The sequence below is a fragment of the Phasianus colchicus genome, chromosome 2 (genome assembly GCF_987193195.1).
Source record: "Phasianus colchicus chromosome 2, bPhaCol1.hap1.1, whole genome shotgun sequence".
Classification (NCBI taxonomy): domain Eukaryota; kingdom Metazoa; phylum Chordata; class Aves; order Galliformes; family Phasianidae; genus Phasianus; species Phasianus colchicus.
In genome coordinates this window covers 90792688-90807982 of record NC_143437.1, presented here as the reverse complement: position 1 = coordinate 90807982, position 15295 = coordinate 90792688, and the positions used below count along the sequence as shown (strand labels likewise).

The window sequence follows — 15295 nt, the reverse complement described above, 5'->3', positions numbered from 1 at the left end:
GTGAGACCTCACCAATGCCAAGTACAGGGGCAGGATGACTTCCCTAGTCCTGCTCAGCACACCATTCCTGATACAAGCCAGGATGCCACTAGCCCCCTAGGAGCATGAAAATTGAGGGAGAAGCAGAAAATAAATGCTGATTTGTCTCTTTCCCAGTTTTTAGGTACCTATGTGAGGCTCTGCTCACTACCTAGAATGCCTTCATCCTTTAGATGCTGAGTATATGGGACACAGAGCCTTGCTTAATCAATAACACCAGTTTATTTATTAAACTAGCTGTTTTAGCTTTGGCCTGGGAAGGGAGGGAGATTACGAGCATCTTTAGGTTGATTTCAACTACGTCACTCTCGGTTCTATTGTGTAGACCTTCTTAACTACAAGGGCCATTCCAAATGTAATGCCTCCTGATTTATTATACTGGCACATGATTCAGAGGCATATAACCTTCCACCAATATTCCATTACGTTTTGTTGTCATGTGACAGATGGCAGCAGAAGGGCAGACTGACAAGATGGTGTCTGACATGAAAGTGCATAGAAACCAAAGGTTTGTCACTGAATTCCCTTGTGCAGAAAGAATTGTACCCATTGACATTCATCGATGCTTTTCAAACATTTATGGAGACCAAACAGTAAATGTGAGCACAGTGAAGTGGTGGGTGGTGCATTTCAGCAGTGGGCAGTGGATAACCAGTGACAGTTGGATAACCTCCACTGGTGCAGATTGTTACAAGTGTGCAGCATGCAGGTTCTTGTTCATTGCTGGTGAAAGTGGTGGTGACTATGTTGAAAAATAGCGTTTTGTAGGTGAGAATTTGCTCTATCTAATAGTATTATTATGTTTTTTGTAAGTGTGGTAGTTTCCATGGAAATAAATATGAGGTCTTACTTTCAGAGTGACATACATACTTCCCTGATAGACATTTGCCCATCATCTTCACAGAGATGTTTGCCAATTAAACCCTACTTCGCTGAAGTGACAAATCTGTCTTCTTGAACAAGCGTCAGGGCTCAAAATATGGGGTACAGAATCTGTATACTATTTTTTAGGTAATTTTTATCCAACATTGACATTCAGCTAATAAGTACCTAACCTCAGTAAATGGGAATAGTATCTGCCCAGTTCCTGAGCATTATTCTATCCCATTGGAAACAAAATTCTAACAAACATCCCCATCCAGATTTTTTACCTTACATGTCCATTTGAAAACCAAAGACAATGTAATCAAATCCAGCATAAGTTGACAATTTCCTTGTGATGTTGTTTGGCTTTTCGCTCACCTACTATGTCTGTGATTTTTAACAAGACTTCAGTATACTAGAATATAAGCCACATCCCTATTCCATTTAATAATCAGCAGACAGAGTCTGTCAGCATGCTACATTTTAGAAATACAGGTCAGCACAGCAGATGGTGTTGAGGGGCTTCCCATGATGCTCAGATCCAAAAAGGCCAGTGCAGGACATCTCACTTTTTCGTATCCAAGCTGCATAGGAGGCACAGCTTTTCAGTCACAGCTCCCAGATGCAGAGCATGTGTAGCCTTTGCCCTGAGCAGCACTGTAGCAAAATGAACTGGAGTGGTTCCCTTCCTACCTCAAATCACTTTGTTTAAAGTCTCCTGCTCTATTCATGTTCTCTCTTCTGTGCATGACAGGACCCGAGTGCCATGCCAAGACCAACCTCCCAGGACCTGGCAGGTTTCTGGGACTTATTGCAGCTCTCAATTGAAGATGTCAGCATGAAGTTTGATGAACTGCACCAGTTGAAACTCAATGAATGGAAAATAATAGAATCACCTGAAAGGAAGGTAAGCAGACCATGGGCAATACCATTCCCTTCCCATTTATAGTACCGTAGCTTCCATGTTTTAAATTCAGTAGGGAAGTGTTCCCAAAGATGGAAAACAACTAACTGTCATGGCCCAACTTGTACATGGAAACCTTCATCAGACATGAAAGTATGGTTGTTTGGGGTTTTTTTTTTTCCTTTTAACAATGTTGAGCTGAATTGTGTTACAAAGAAAATGCATTTTGCAAAATCTTGTTTCTCTGCTACATAAAACTTCTCTTGAATTTATCTGGCTTCAGATTAAAAAAAAAAAACAAGAACTAAAACATGTTCTAATTCAGATTGAGAACAGTAGCCCAAGAATTCAATCAAGGTAGACTGCAGCATGTTGTTCCTTCTGGGCCAGCTCAAACCTGAGCTACAGTAATCAGTCCTGCTCGCATAAATAATTGGTGCTAGTACAAGTGACAAAACATAGTGTTGGTCAAGCTAAAGCTTGGCCTATGAAAATTTTGGGGGGAAAAGAGTGCTTTTGGCCAACTGCCCGCACTTTTCTGTTGCAGCCTCACTGCCTGGGAGATACCCCTGTCCACTAGGCTTCCAAAGCAGGTGGCACCATGCCTACAAGCACTTGATTCCCAAACTGCCTTTCCCCTTCCCAGAGCTCTTTCCCACACCTGAATTATCCCACTACCCTTGCTGATTATTTTATCAGTCAGATGACGGCAGCATTTGGTTTGAGTCAGTACTGTTGGCCTCAGGTGAATACTTGCTTGGTTCGGGAGGAATTAGGAGGCATTTTGACAACTCTTTCATTTCTTCATGCTCCTCTTGGATTTTAATTTTCAGCCAACTGGTTGGTGGATGGTGAGTTTGCAACTCTTGCTTACTAGTGACAACTGGAAGTAAGAAATTATTATAGTGACAGCAACAGTCATGTTCCTAAGAGGAAAATAAGTAAAAGTGAAAAAATAATAAGATGGGACAGCAGGAATGGAGCCCTTATGTTCTTGTCTAAAAACAGTAAAAAGAGAAAATAAAGACTGGGAGAGCTGTCTATCATGGAGAATAGCATCTTAGGCTGCTGCACTGTTTTGCTGAGTTGAGAACATCAAAATATATTCTTAAATAAATTTAAATCTAGTCTTGGCTAATGCATTTTGGTAGTTGACTCAGAATTTTCAGAATTAAAAAAAAAAAAAAAAGAAAAAAAAAAAAAAGATGATTCTGCAGTTCACTTTTTTGTATTTATTTGAATCCTGCTGTGCCTCAAATTAACTGTGTTCTCCATAAGGAACAGCCCATACTTTCGACTATTACAATTACTGTAAGAAGTGATCCAGCAGAAAGATTTATCATAATAACCACACTATACATATGAAATGACTCTCCATCTTTGGAGATATTTGGCCAATATTAAACACGATGTTGAAAAACCTGTTATAACTTCAACCTTCGATCTAATTTCAAGCGTCTTTTGAAGGAATGTTATAATGAATTGCCTCCAGAGGTCCCTTCCAACCTAAACTATTATATGATTCTGTGATTCTACACTATCTTTTTAAGTCCCTTATATGATATTCCACAATCTACAAATGGAGTACAATATCAATTTCATATCTCAAATAGTTCTTGATATAAAACCTGTATAAGCCATTGACAGCTACTTTGGTAGCACATCTATTGACTCTTGCTTTGTAGTTTGCCAATTCTTCAACATAATTTTCTTTAAAAACGGTCCAGGCTGGCAAGGAGAACAATTAGCTTATGTTCTCTTTCTGGCTGGTGCTTGCTTGTTTCCATTTAGCAATCCATAGAGGAGACTAAACTAATAGATATGTATACACAGCTGCTATTTCATATCCAGCTGAGGCTAAACTCAGTATGATTAATTTAATTAAAAATTATGTCCTGCTAATCTTAGACAGTCTTTTCACTTGATCAGACCACACAGATGCGCTGAATTCTTATTGGAGAGCCAGTGTGTGTTTCTGTTTATAATGAGTGTAATAATGTGTCAGATAAAACTGAGCAAATTCATGTGAAAGTGAAGTACGTAGACTGCATGTGTAGGATATCTGCAAGGTCAGTGAAAGGAAGTGTAGTCTTTTTTAAGGCACAGGACTACAGAATTTGTGCTGAAATAAGAGGTTTTTATCAGTGTTTCTGGAATGGATAGCCATTCACGCAATCCATTAATCAGCTGATTTTAGAGCAGAAACCGAGCATGCTTGATGTATGTAATGAGTATTTGGCACTGTATGTCTTCAATTTGCATGTTCTGCTGATGGTATCTTCCGCACGCCATTTACCTTCTATTTTAATGCCCTGTTTTAGGAAGAAAGAAAGGTTCCTCCTCCTGTACCAAAGAAGCCCCCAAAAGGAAAATTCCCCATTACAAGAGAAAAATCTCTGGACCTACCCGACAGGCAGCGACAAGAAGCCAGAAGGCGGCTCATGGCTGCTAAGAGAGCGGCCTCTTTCCGGCAGAATTCAGCCACAGAGCGTGCAGACAGCATCGAGATATACATCCCAGAGGCTCAAACCCGGCTTTAAAGACAGAATGCTGCAGAGATCCTTTTTTAGACAAAATGCTTGTACAGTTTGTCACTTACCTGGTAATTTTTGTCTCATTCTCTCCATAAATATGCCCTTGCTGTTGTGTTCTTTGTGCCATAAGCACAGTGGAATGCTTTTGATTTCCTCAGAATTTGCTGAGCTCACCGCAAGAACGACTTCTTTTGTATTTATTGTCTGACTTACAATCAGCTACAATGGATAGGGCTTGTTGAGACCTGACTTATCCAGTATATTCTCAGAGGACAACAAGAAACACCTCTTGAGATGGAACCCAGCTTACTTTTTTGTTATTTATATTTTTATAAAATGTGTGATAATTAGGGATAAGAATAACAAACTATCAATGGGTGCATCTCACCATTCACTAGAGGCATTAGCTAATCCAAGTAGAAGGTGCTACAAACGTAAAGAGCAGGAAAGAAAGAACCCATTTATCTCTCTGACCTCCAGTTTCTTTTCCCAGAACCCAGCTAAAATATTTACCCATGTGCTCTGCCACTCTTCTCATCTTTGTTACCGCAGAATAATATTAGGCCTCTCATGTCATGTCACGTTTCTGGAGATGAACAGGGATATCCAGCTACTAAAACTCCAAAGTTCATCAGAAACCAAGAAGCATACAAGTCTGGTGGTGTTGGGAATGCCCACTGAGAAACGTTTGCTGTTAGCAGTATAACGACACTCTGAAACCTAAGCAAAATTATAATGCAAGAGGACTTGAGTGATGGGTGAAAGGAAAACGGAAGCCTTAAAAAGTTAGATCTTCTGTAGCAAGATGTGTAAAGAAAAAGTTATACTTACTCCTTTGGAACACTCATCGCATTTTTAACAGTTCTTTTCTGTGTTAACGTTTATTTTATGATCCTCTCTTTTATTTCAAGAGCTGCGCTACATGTAATACTTCAAACTCTCAAAATGTTCTATCAATTGAGTTTCCAGGGTATCCTTGAGAAAAAAAAAAAATCTTGCTTGTTTAAAATGCCAGTTGTGATGTTGTAAACAGTTTAAGAAATATGAATGTGAGTGGTGAGTAAATCTAAGTTTAAATGGTTATGTTAAGGTAAAGGTGAACTGTGGTTTACAGTTGTATTTTTTTTAGAACTATTTTTCTATGCAGTATCAGTTACAGCAAGAAAAAGCTTCTTGCTTGCTTCACATGTAACAAACATGATTCAAGAGTTAATTGATTTCCAGCCATGGAATATAAGGAAAATAATATATTTTCAAGCCTCTCACTATTATTAGAGAAGTGGTGACTACCACAATCCAGAGGCTTTGGTTTAAAATAAACTAAGATAGAAATGTTCCACTTCACCTACCTTCCAGAACCACCCGAGCAACCCAGCACTTAGAAGTCTTCAGGTGAAGACGCAATAAGATATGTAACCCAGAGACTCCGACTGCAAGGTTTGAAAGCTCCACTGTACTACTTTAGGTCAAAACAGTGTTAACACACCGAGACAGACAGCCGCATCTACCACATTTCCTGTTTCCCTGCTTTAACAAATGCAATGTATTTAATGTATTTAGCCATAGGCAGAACAGCTATTAAATTATAGTCTAGCACTTTGGTTCTTCACCTGATGAGCACTTTAAATCCACGTCCCACACATCCTGCAGCCTGACAGATGACTGAAAACGTGAATTATCATAGGTTATGCAGATCTGTCATTGCTTCTAATCTGTTTTGCTTTGGTTCTATTTATTTCTTTTCCTTCATTTTTTTCCTACAGTGTGTAGTACAAAGCATGAGTTCTGTCTTTGGAGCACAGCTGATAAAGCGTGTTTAGCTTCAAGATGGGAATCTTCAGAGATGAGGTTTTGAGATGTTTCTGTGAGGAGAAAGCCCTGTAAATTGAGCCTGATATCTGGTATATACTTTACCAAATAGCCTTAAACTACGTTTGGAAGCAAAAACCAAGACGAATGTATATCCCTCAAAAATGAAAAAAAAAAAAAAAAAAAAAAGAAAAAAAAAAGAAAAAATCCCTTAAATATTCTTCTATAGATAAAAACATTATCTTTCCCATCCTTCATGTTTTCAAGGCATTTTCTATTAAGGAAAGAGCTGAATTCTGGGTAGGGTACAATATCGATGCTAATTCCTATATTTCTTTTACTATTTTAAATACAAATGTACTTGCAGACATTGGCATCTTTAGTGTTGAAAACTAATATGTTATTTAATGTGGAGCTGCTGATTAGAAATATCCACATAAAACTAGAGCCTTTCCTAGATTAAGGAAATTTAAAATAGGCATACACACTTATATATATATATACACATCTATAGCTGCTGTATATATATATGGCAGCTGATAGATTTTCTCTGATTTCCCTTATGCCTCACACATGACTTACTTGTTTGAAAACCCCCACCTGCAGGGACAGGTCATGCTATGAAGACAAGTTAAATCTGATCCTGCTGGTAACTAGACCTTATGGAGACAAAATGGTGAAAAAAACCCACAAAGATTATAGATTTATTTAAATCCCAGTTTACTTAATAATGCTGTCTTGGAGCAGTCCATATAGGTTTTTAATTGAGAATCATATTTTGATAATTTTTATATGTTACCATGACATTGGATGTTCTCAGGCAAAAATAGGCCTGCAGAAATGATGCCAACCCTGTATTTTACCATATTTCCCATGCCATTATGAGAAAATGTTCAATATAAGTTTTGGATATGTGTGATTTATTTTTGTTCCACCTTTGTTCTAAAAAAGAAGAAAGGAAAAAAAAAAAAAAGGGAATAAAAATTAAATTAGATGCAAATTAGATGCTTACTGAAAGATTTGATAATATGTTATCTGTGCATGTTATATTTCAAAGTGCAATATATTCTTCTACAGGTAACATTCTATCATTACAGGCAGATAAGCCATTTCTATCTACATATTGTACATCCGGTTCATTTAGAAAAATGACATTATGCTTATCATACTTGTGTTGCAGATAAATCAAATTGCTTTGGTCCCCAGTGTGAGAAACACAGCACATGGTACCTTAACATGATTTTAAATTGTAATCTGACTCCCCAGCATCAAAATAAGATTTAATTACAAAACCAGCATAGGAGGAACATAATTAAACACTAAGAGAGAAAGTAGAATACTTTCTGCTTCTGGGTATCATAGAGTACATCCACACAGAACAGCTGGAAATAGCTTTTAATTGAACACCGATTGGACTAATACTTATTTTCACTGATTAAAATTATAGAAAGTCTCCATTCATTTCTTCATCGCCTGTAAAACACAAGTATAATAAACAGAATTGTGAAGATTTAAATAAAGAAAAACCTGACTGGTGAAATTGTTGGTATCTGCCATAGTTATTTTTGCTTTGTACATTTTTTTTTTTTTCAGATTTGAAATTCTTTGTAAATTGGTGAAGTATATTATGGAGTGTTTTATTATTTCTTGTTGACCTGATCGGAATGGCCTTTGGCAGTGTGCAAAGACTAATCATGTTGTATAGTTTAATACCAAAAAAATTACATTTTAATTTATGCTTATACCTTGTCACTATGTTAGACTTGAGATAACCAGGAAGGAATTAAAGCGTGCATAGGAAGTTGTGTGGATTTCCTGTCTATATAGTGCATTTCATATAATAGAAATTATTTGTTTTAAAATAAGCTCATGTTTCCTGCTGTATCAGTAAACTAATAACCTAGTTTCTACTCCTTTGGCACTGCGTCTAGAATAAAGTGAGGGAATTTGGGGTCATTTGGTGGTTTTGCAAGGAGAATACTTTCTCCCTAAGTGTTCATGTGCCATAAGTGACCTGCGGTCTCTGCAGGCCCTGCTACAATCCATGGGATGCATCCCTCCAGATCCACCCATCTCAGCCATTGCATCCAGTCCCTGGAGCTTGCCCAGGCCAGTCTGTGGGTTTGGTGTCCTCACTGGCATTATGGCACCAAAGCTGGGGACGCATCAGATGCCGACCCACCAGGGGATGGTTTGTGCATGATCACACAAGGTCTGAGTTTGGGCTGGTAGCTCCAGGTGCTGAAAAGCTGTGTTATCCCTTGAAGCAGGAGCCTTTGTATGAGGCAGTGTTGGAATGAAGTGCGAAGCAGTGTTACTCCCACTGCTATTCCCAGAGCAATTACCTTGTCATGATAGCACTGGTGAGCTACATTCCAGGTGAGGAGTATCAGTAAAACCTTCGATGTTTAGAGAGGTGCTTCCTGGTGGCCAGCAGGTTGATACTTACATTTTACACAGTGCCTTTCATCCAGAAGGATCTCCAAGCACTTTATTAGAGGACATGCAAACTTCAGGCTGGGCTCCAGCAGGCAGTTCCCCTGCCCACAGCTGGATGCTGGCCTGGATTGCTGAGGGGATGGGGGCCCTCCTTCCTATCCCCACACTGCCAGGGAGTTTCCTTCCACACCACCCTCCTAGCAGCTAGAGGAGACTCTCCTGGTCCACACCTGTGCCAAATGGGTAGTGAGACTCGATGAACCAGGAGGAAAACCTGAGCAAAGCAGAGGAGAGGAGAGAGCAATGCTGATCTTGTAGGCAGGGACAGAATTTAATCACATCATGTTTCCGGAACAATCTTTGCCTTTTCTTTTTGTGATGGCATGAGGTTGTGGTGATGAAGGAGCTCCACTGGGAGGGTGCCATCTGTCGACAGGTGCAGGAGCTGAGTCCTTGCTCTGAGATCTTAATAAGCCTCTCCTTCACAAATGCATCCCCCCACAACTTTTTTGGCCAGAGAGATGGGCCTGGGGCATGCAATGCAAAAGCAGCCTTTGTGTATTTCACAACTTCCAAATGCCCAATTCTCTCCCCTTCTTCCCTCTAACCAAGCTTAACGTGGAGCACAAGAAGGAATTAGGCATAAGGATTATGCTTTGGTTCGGGCAATTGCTCTGAAGCAATGCTTAGCTCTAACGCTAAGCGTTCTTTGTGCAACACAGCAATGGTGACATCTCTTAGAACTGTGAGGAGGGGCAGAGTAGAGGCAGCTCTTTCACACTGCAGAGAACTGAAGTATATATACAGATATATATATATAAAAATTTTTTTTTCAGTGTTCCAGTTCCCAGATAGTTGTACCCAGGAACCATGGTCAATAATCACATTCTTGCAGACCGTGTCTCCTCCTTGCAGCTTGGCTATGGCACCGCCAGTGTCCCATGGCCCATCTGCACCACGTTCACCTTCAGGGAACATCTTTTGGGAACAGCTGTTTTATGGCATACTCATATGCATACACAGGCTCTTGGCAAGAATTCAGCCCTCTGTATACACAGAAATTGCTTAATTTTTCTTTGTAATGCAGCTACCTCTGTGGTGTAATGCTGCAGCTGTTTAACTACATAATAGGCTGTTCAGGACAGCAACCATAAAACTGAAATTGAAATGGAAACTTGCCCAAAAAAGAATTTGGACAGAATATTAAGGTTGGTTCAGCTCCCCTTAACAAAATAAAATTCTAATAGCTGCAAGAGGCCGTGACATTCATTATATCTAAAACCATATTCCAGATTCCTTCTTATTAAGTGTATATTGCATTTCATAAATTATGATCACAGTGAAAGACTGCTTGTTCGTGGACCCACCTTTCCACACGTGGATGTTCCTACCATTAGCATTCATTGATGAAACAGAATGGGGCTTCTGAAGTCAGATCATAGATAACGTTAATTGGTGTGTCTGCAGAGTTTGCACCTGAACTGAGCAAACCCAGAATAGTTTTCATCAGCTGGCAATTTAATTCTCTATTCTATTAAGGCCAAACTGTTATTTTTCTAAATTGGTGTTGTTGAATAGGATTTTTTATATCTCTAATACAAAATACAAATATAATACAAATACTAATACAAAAACATGAATATTTTCACTAACGTTAAATGAGGGGGAAGTTTGTTTGAATGTATGGCCATTATTCACCAACACAGCCTGTTAGCGAGGATTTTACTTCTCCTTTCCTTATTCTTCTCTCATTCAGCAGTGTTCTCCATTATTAAAGTTGTTTCCTTGTGAGGCGAATTACTGCAGAGCTTTGATCTACATTCTGATCTCAGTTGCATTAGAACGTTAAAGAATCTAACACAATGAAATTGGAGGGAAATGTCAGATTGGTCCACTATAATTCAGGTCAACATGTGACTTGGCAAGCCCTGCTGAGGTAGGAAGGACTTAGTGTGAGAGTTGGCTACTACATAATGGTTCTGCAGGATGCTGAGTTTCCCTTCACGCTGGTCACAGTAATGCAGAGGTCTTGGTAGTAGGTTCAGGTCTCTGACTGTAGGCTTCACAAAGAAATATCAGCATTATTTATAATTACCAGTGGAATCCGCATGTTCATATCCATGCTTTGATTTACCCTCTGGAGGTTTAAGACTATGGCCAACTTTTTTTAAAAGGGCTCCACAAGTATGCATTCTTTAGACCACCCTAGATGTTAATTTACTGAATTAACAAAATTTCCCTTTGAAGAAGCCTGGCTTACACTGCTCTAGAACTGTTCTTTCCTGAAGAAAAGCCACTATGAGCGTGCAGGATTTTCTGCACAGAGACAAATCTCATACGTTCATTTACCATTTGACATGCCAAAATAAACAAATGCGTGGCCTAAGGACTAAATTAAATGCCTCCTATAGATTTCAAGGAATGTTAGAACCAGGAAACTAGCTGTTTAGTTATCATTAAAAGTATATATAAATATATATAAATAAATATATACATAAGAAATCATATCAACAACGAGGATGAACTGAGTGCCAAATATTCACCATCTGTATAAAGCTACACTTCACTAGAATTAAACTATTTTATGTAATTCTCTTTCTCATGCTTTTATGGTTCTTTTGATAAATTCTATTTAGTAGCATGCAGGATACCTAAATTGAATGTACAGTATGTTGTTTCATTGCTACAATAATTTCTCGCTTCTCAGTAATATCTTCTTTATCAGAATGTTATTTGTTATTTTGGAGACATATTTGAGAATTGTTTTATTATTGAGTTATTCTTTTTTCATGGTTCTTTACTCACCTCCAGCTGATTGTAAGAAAATGTGCTTCACTGTTTTGCCCCATGGCTCTTTTATGAAGCTGCCTCTTTCAATTGGTTTATGTATTCTTTATGTTCATCTCCTGTAAATAATTCTGCAATTAAATTTTTTGAGAAAAATAGAGTACACTCTTTATTATATTTAAAATTTTGCATTAGTTAAAATATGCCATTTCCAATCAGACGATCCATAGACCGCACTGAGTTATTTAGCCATGTAGACATTTGAGTATCTGCAAATTCTTTTTTAACGAGATATTTTTGATTGCGCTTCATCTGATTTAGAAGGAAGGCACCTAAAGTCTGAAAGAATTTGGCAAAAAACGGAGTCAGCAATGCAACACTATTGTTATGTTTAATGAATATTTATTATTGATATAGGCAGAGAATATCATGCACTTGTTTTCAATCAGACCATCACGTGTCATTAACAGAAGGAATAATAGTCTCTTTTGTGTCTAAAATGCACTTGTTCTTAGGCAGAAGTAACAAGAAAGCTTTGATTTGGAAAGATGAATCCTGGAGGGTCTGTGAATGTGTTTTACTGTTGTATAGCCAAAAGGAGCTTTTAGTCCACTTTTTGCTTTTTGGCTCCCCCAAGGGCAGACAAGAGTCCTTTGGGGCATGGCTTGAGCATCTCAGAAAATTTGACGAATACTTTGCCTTGTCCACATTTCTTGATATGACTGATGCCATGGTAGGCAATAAGTGAAAATGTGTGGAGTCTCTGAGTCTAAATAAAGGAGGCACAAGAAATACCATGTCAAAGTGCTTACTTCCTTGAATCACTGGATTTTTATTGCTCATTTATTTTCTATATTATAACACTTAGAACCCCTAGCTATGGACCATTACAATATTATATACCTGCAAAATAAAAAGATTTCCCTTGGCAGAAAAAGTTTAAAACCTAGCCATTGGGTGAGCAACAGCAGATGGAGAGACATAGGAGAGAAATTGAGAGAAACAGTGAGATGCTATTCATTAAAATGAGGAGTGGTGGTTGCAGCATTTTAACAGCCTATCAGTTGTCAATTGTTTCATAGCTTTCAGGAGAAAAAAAAAAAAAGAGGATAATGAAGCAGGTTGGAAGGTACCCTCAGGGATGAATTCCCCAGACTGAAGCGAGTCCAAGAAAGATGTTTGTTTTAAAATTTAACATGTAGGTGATGAATTTTGGCATGAGTCAACTGGAGGTAGGAGCTGACATCTCAGCAGTTAATAAGTGATGCTGGGTACACCATGGATGAGTGGCATGTGAGGAAACTGTGAAAATTTTTGGCAGGAAGGACCAAAAAAATTAAAGATTCAGTACTCTGCTGGCTCATTACTTGTATAAAAGAATTTTCATCATTAATACCTGTTGTGGAAGGCTCAAAATTTTCCTGCTGTATGTCAGCAATTCTAATGAAAATGACATGTAAAGAGAGTGGTCATTAGATCAGCTTAGCTCTTCTTTTTATCTGTCTCTTAGCAGTGCATACTGTGACCTGGAACATCATTCATTGCAGTCCTGTAGTGGTATTTTACAACTAAGAAAGTCTTTGATCACTTCTAGCTGAAATTCCAACAATGATTTAGCTTGTCCTATCCTTAACGAGTTCCCTAAAATAGGATGATCCTTTCTGCAATCTGGAGAGGATCTCATGACAAGAAAACTGTTTCTTCTACAACGATATTAAGACGGTTCCGTGTCAGCCTTAGTATCACAAGCATTCCCATCTAAATGGGAACAATCATTGCTGATGAACTAGTAAGGTCAGTAAAGCTAGAGCAAAGATGTGGCATATTTTATTTCACTTGCTGAACCAAATAATCAGGTGCAGAATACATGCTCTGGAATTAGCATATTTATTCCAGCTGAACTGCATTGACACTGGCAGTGGGTTTGTGAAAGGCTGTTATTGTTTTAATCGTAGCAGCACAGCTGAAGTGTGAAAATTTTGAAATGTAGACAAGTGCCTTACATAACCTATTGCAGCTCTAACATAATCCCTAGACACATTCTGCAGTGAATTTTTAAACAAACAGCTTACAAGTAGCTAAAGGATAATTCAATGATAAAAAATAGGCAACGCTGATTTGCCAACATCCAGTCACAACAACCAATTAATTTTTTTCTTTGTCTGGATGAATGGCTGAATGGATTAGGAAAAAAGTAGGTTGTGATAGATCTTCATTAAGATTTTTGATACAGGTCTAGTGTAACATTTTAATATAAAGCCAGGAAAAATAGCTAAATAAGCTTGTAAAGTAAAATCTGATGCAGCTGATATATATATACACACATACCTATACATATGTATATACATATATATACATCCTTGATGCATTTTAAAATCAGATAGGCTTTTGAAGTGGAAGCAAAATCAAAAATCCTACACAGATCCAATCCAATCTCAGTAATTTCAGTGACTAATTTGGTAAGTGACTTAAACATACAATATTCTTTGATCAAGATACTGACCTGGGAGAGGTTCCTGTTGATGTAGAGAACATGATCAATATTCAAGGTGATCTCCAAAAAAAGGATACCTTTTCTAAATCTCTGCTCTGAGAAAGTTGTGATCAAGCTCAGAGGTGACAACAATATATGGTTTAGAAAAGCACAATGAAGATGTGCCATGTTAGATCACAAGCAAAATAAGAGTTATCGTGATGCTAAATCTATGTGAGCTAAATCTTATGCTCTTAAGGAAAGGGGAAATTTAATAGTGAATGTATTTGCATATCATTAAATTAGTGTGGCTTAACAAATTACCGAGCTGTGTAATCATCATACACACAGTCTTAAATTGTGGCACACACGTTATTGGACTTGACACTACAGATCAAGTGAAAACAAACTACCCATTCTTCAGTCATAAAAATCAAAGCTGGGTAGCCAAGGCATGGCTCTTCCTCTTCCCTCTGGGCTGCTCGGTTATGAACTCCATGGCCATTGTATTTTGCTGAATGGCTGGTGTCTAAGGACTTCTAACAGGCTGATCCCTTTAGGACTCCGGCAAAGATGCTGCCTGTCCCTGTCCCAGGCTTGAAGCACAGTAGGGCTGTGCAGAGGGCAGGATGTGTTCTGTGTTCCCACATGTAGGAACCAGGTGGGCAGTGGCAGGATGCAGACTCTCAGTCTCAGTGCCTTCAGCTTAGCCACTTCCACCCAACTGCCCTCTGAGGACTGAAATATCAGAAATTATCAATTGAATCTCTGGCAAACGCATGCAAAATGTGAACTAGTGAGATAGGCAGAAGCACATCAGAACATCTAAAAGTGATAATAAACAGCTGAGCCATCAGTCAAGCCGCCGAGAAAGGGCCAAGTTGGTCTCTGAGGATGGGGGCACATCCTCCGTGTGCTACAGAGACAGAAGTGGGGTGAGCAGCCAGGCTGATGCCACTGCCAGAACTGGGATCACACTGCTGCCAGGTTCTGGGGCAGCCCCAGCACAGAGAGTCACAATGCTCCTCTCACCGGGCAGCGTGAGGCTGCCAGATCATAAAGGTATGAGCACAGCAGCTCTTGAATAGAAGATCTTAATGCAAAATAAAGGAATTATCAGAAAATGGTGATGGTGGCTGACTCAGCAATGTTCTTTCCTCAGTGCTAAGTTCATATTTCTCTTTGTTGTTGTTGTTTTATTTAGCGGAAGTTGTTTTAATTATGGGAAAAATCCAAAGGAGGTTTCTGCTTCCCACGAAGATTAACATCACCATTCAATGCTGAAGGGAAGCTCAGATCCTGATCGAGCTAGGAACTAATGAACTTGCTCAGCCAAAATGACATAAGAAGTCCTTCTGGCTTTGTGTGGTTGCTGCATTCTCCCCAGCTTGCACCAACTCCTCTGCATATGCCTGAGCAATTCAGACAACATAGGAAAATTCAGGG

General features: G+C 38.8%; 1 protein-coding gene and 1 long non-coding RNA gene across 18 annotated transcripts in view; one reads left to right on the top strand and one right to left on the bottom strand.

Annotated features, from left to right (window-relative positions):
• Nucleotides 1-6302, top strand: part of DLGAP2 (DLG associated protein 2) — a 453855-nt gene extending 447553 nt beyond the window's left edge. For 15 of the 17 annotated variants that reach the window (XM_090136320.1, XM_090136322.1, XM_090136315.1 and 12 more), the window contains 3 exons: nt 1658-1810; nt 2641-2658; nt 4129-6302. In XM_090136320.1, the coding sequence (XP_089992446.1) occupies nt 1658-1810; nt 2641-2658; nt 4129-4347 (390 nt within the window). In that variant the 3' untranslated portion in view covers nt 4348-6302. The remainder of the gene's footprint in view (nt 1-1657; nt 1811-2640; nt 2659-4128) is intronic. The other 2 variants (XM_090136327.1, XM_090136312.1) reach the window with 1 other exon arrangement.
• Nucleotides 6303-10565: 4263 nt separating this feature from the next.
• Nucleotides 10566-14356, bottom strand: LOC149919185 (uncharacterized). The gene is made up of 3 exons (XR_016464493.1): nt 13880-14356; nt 11395-11495; nt 10566-10649 (listed from the first exon to the last, which is right to left on the bottom strand). It is a non-coding gene; the product is annotated as an uncharacterized LOC149919185 (long non-coding RNA).
• Nucleotides 14357-15295: the final 939 nt, after the last annotated feature.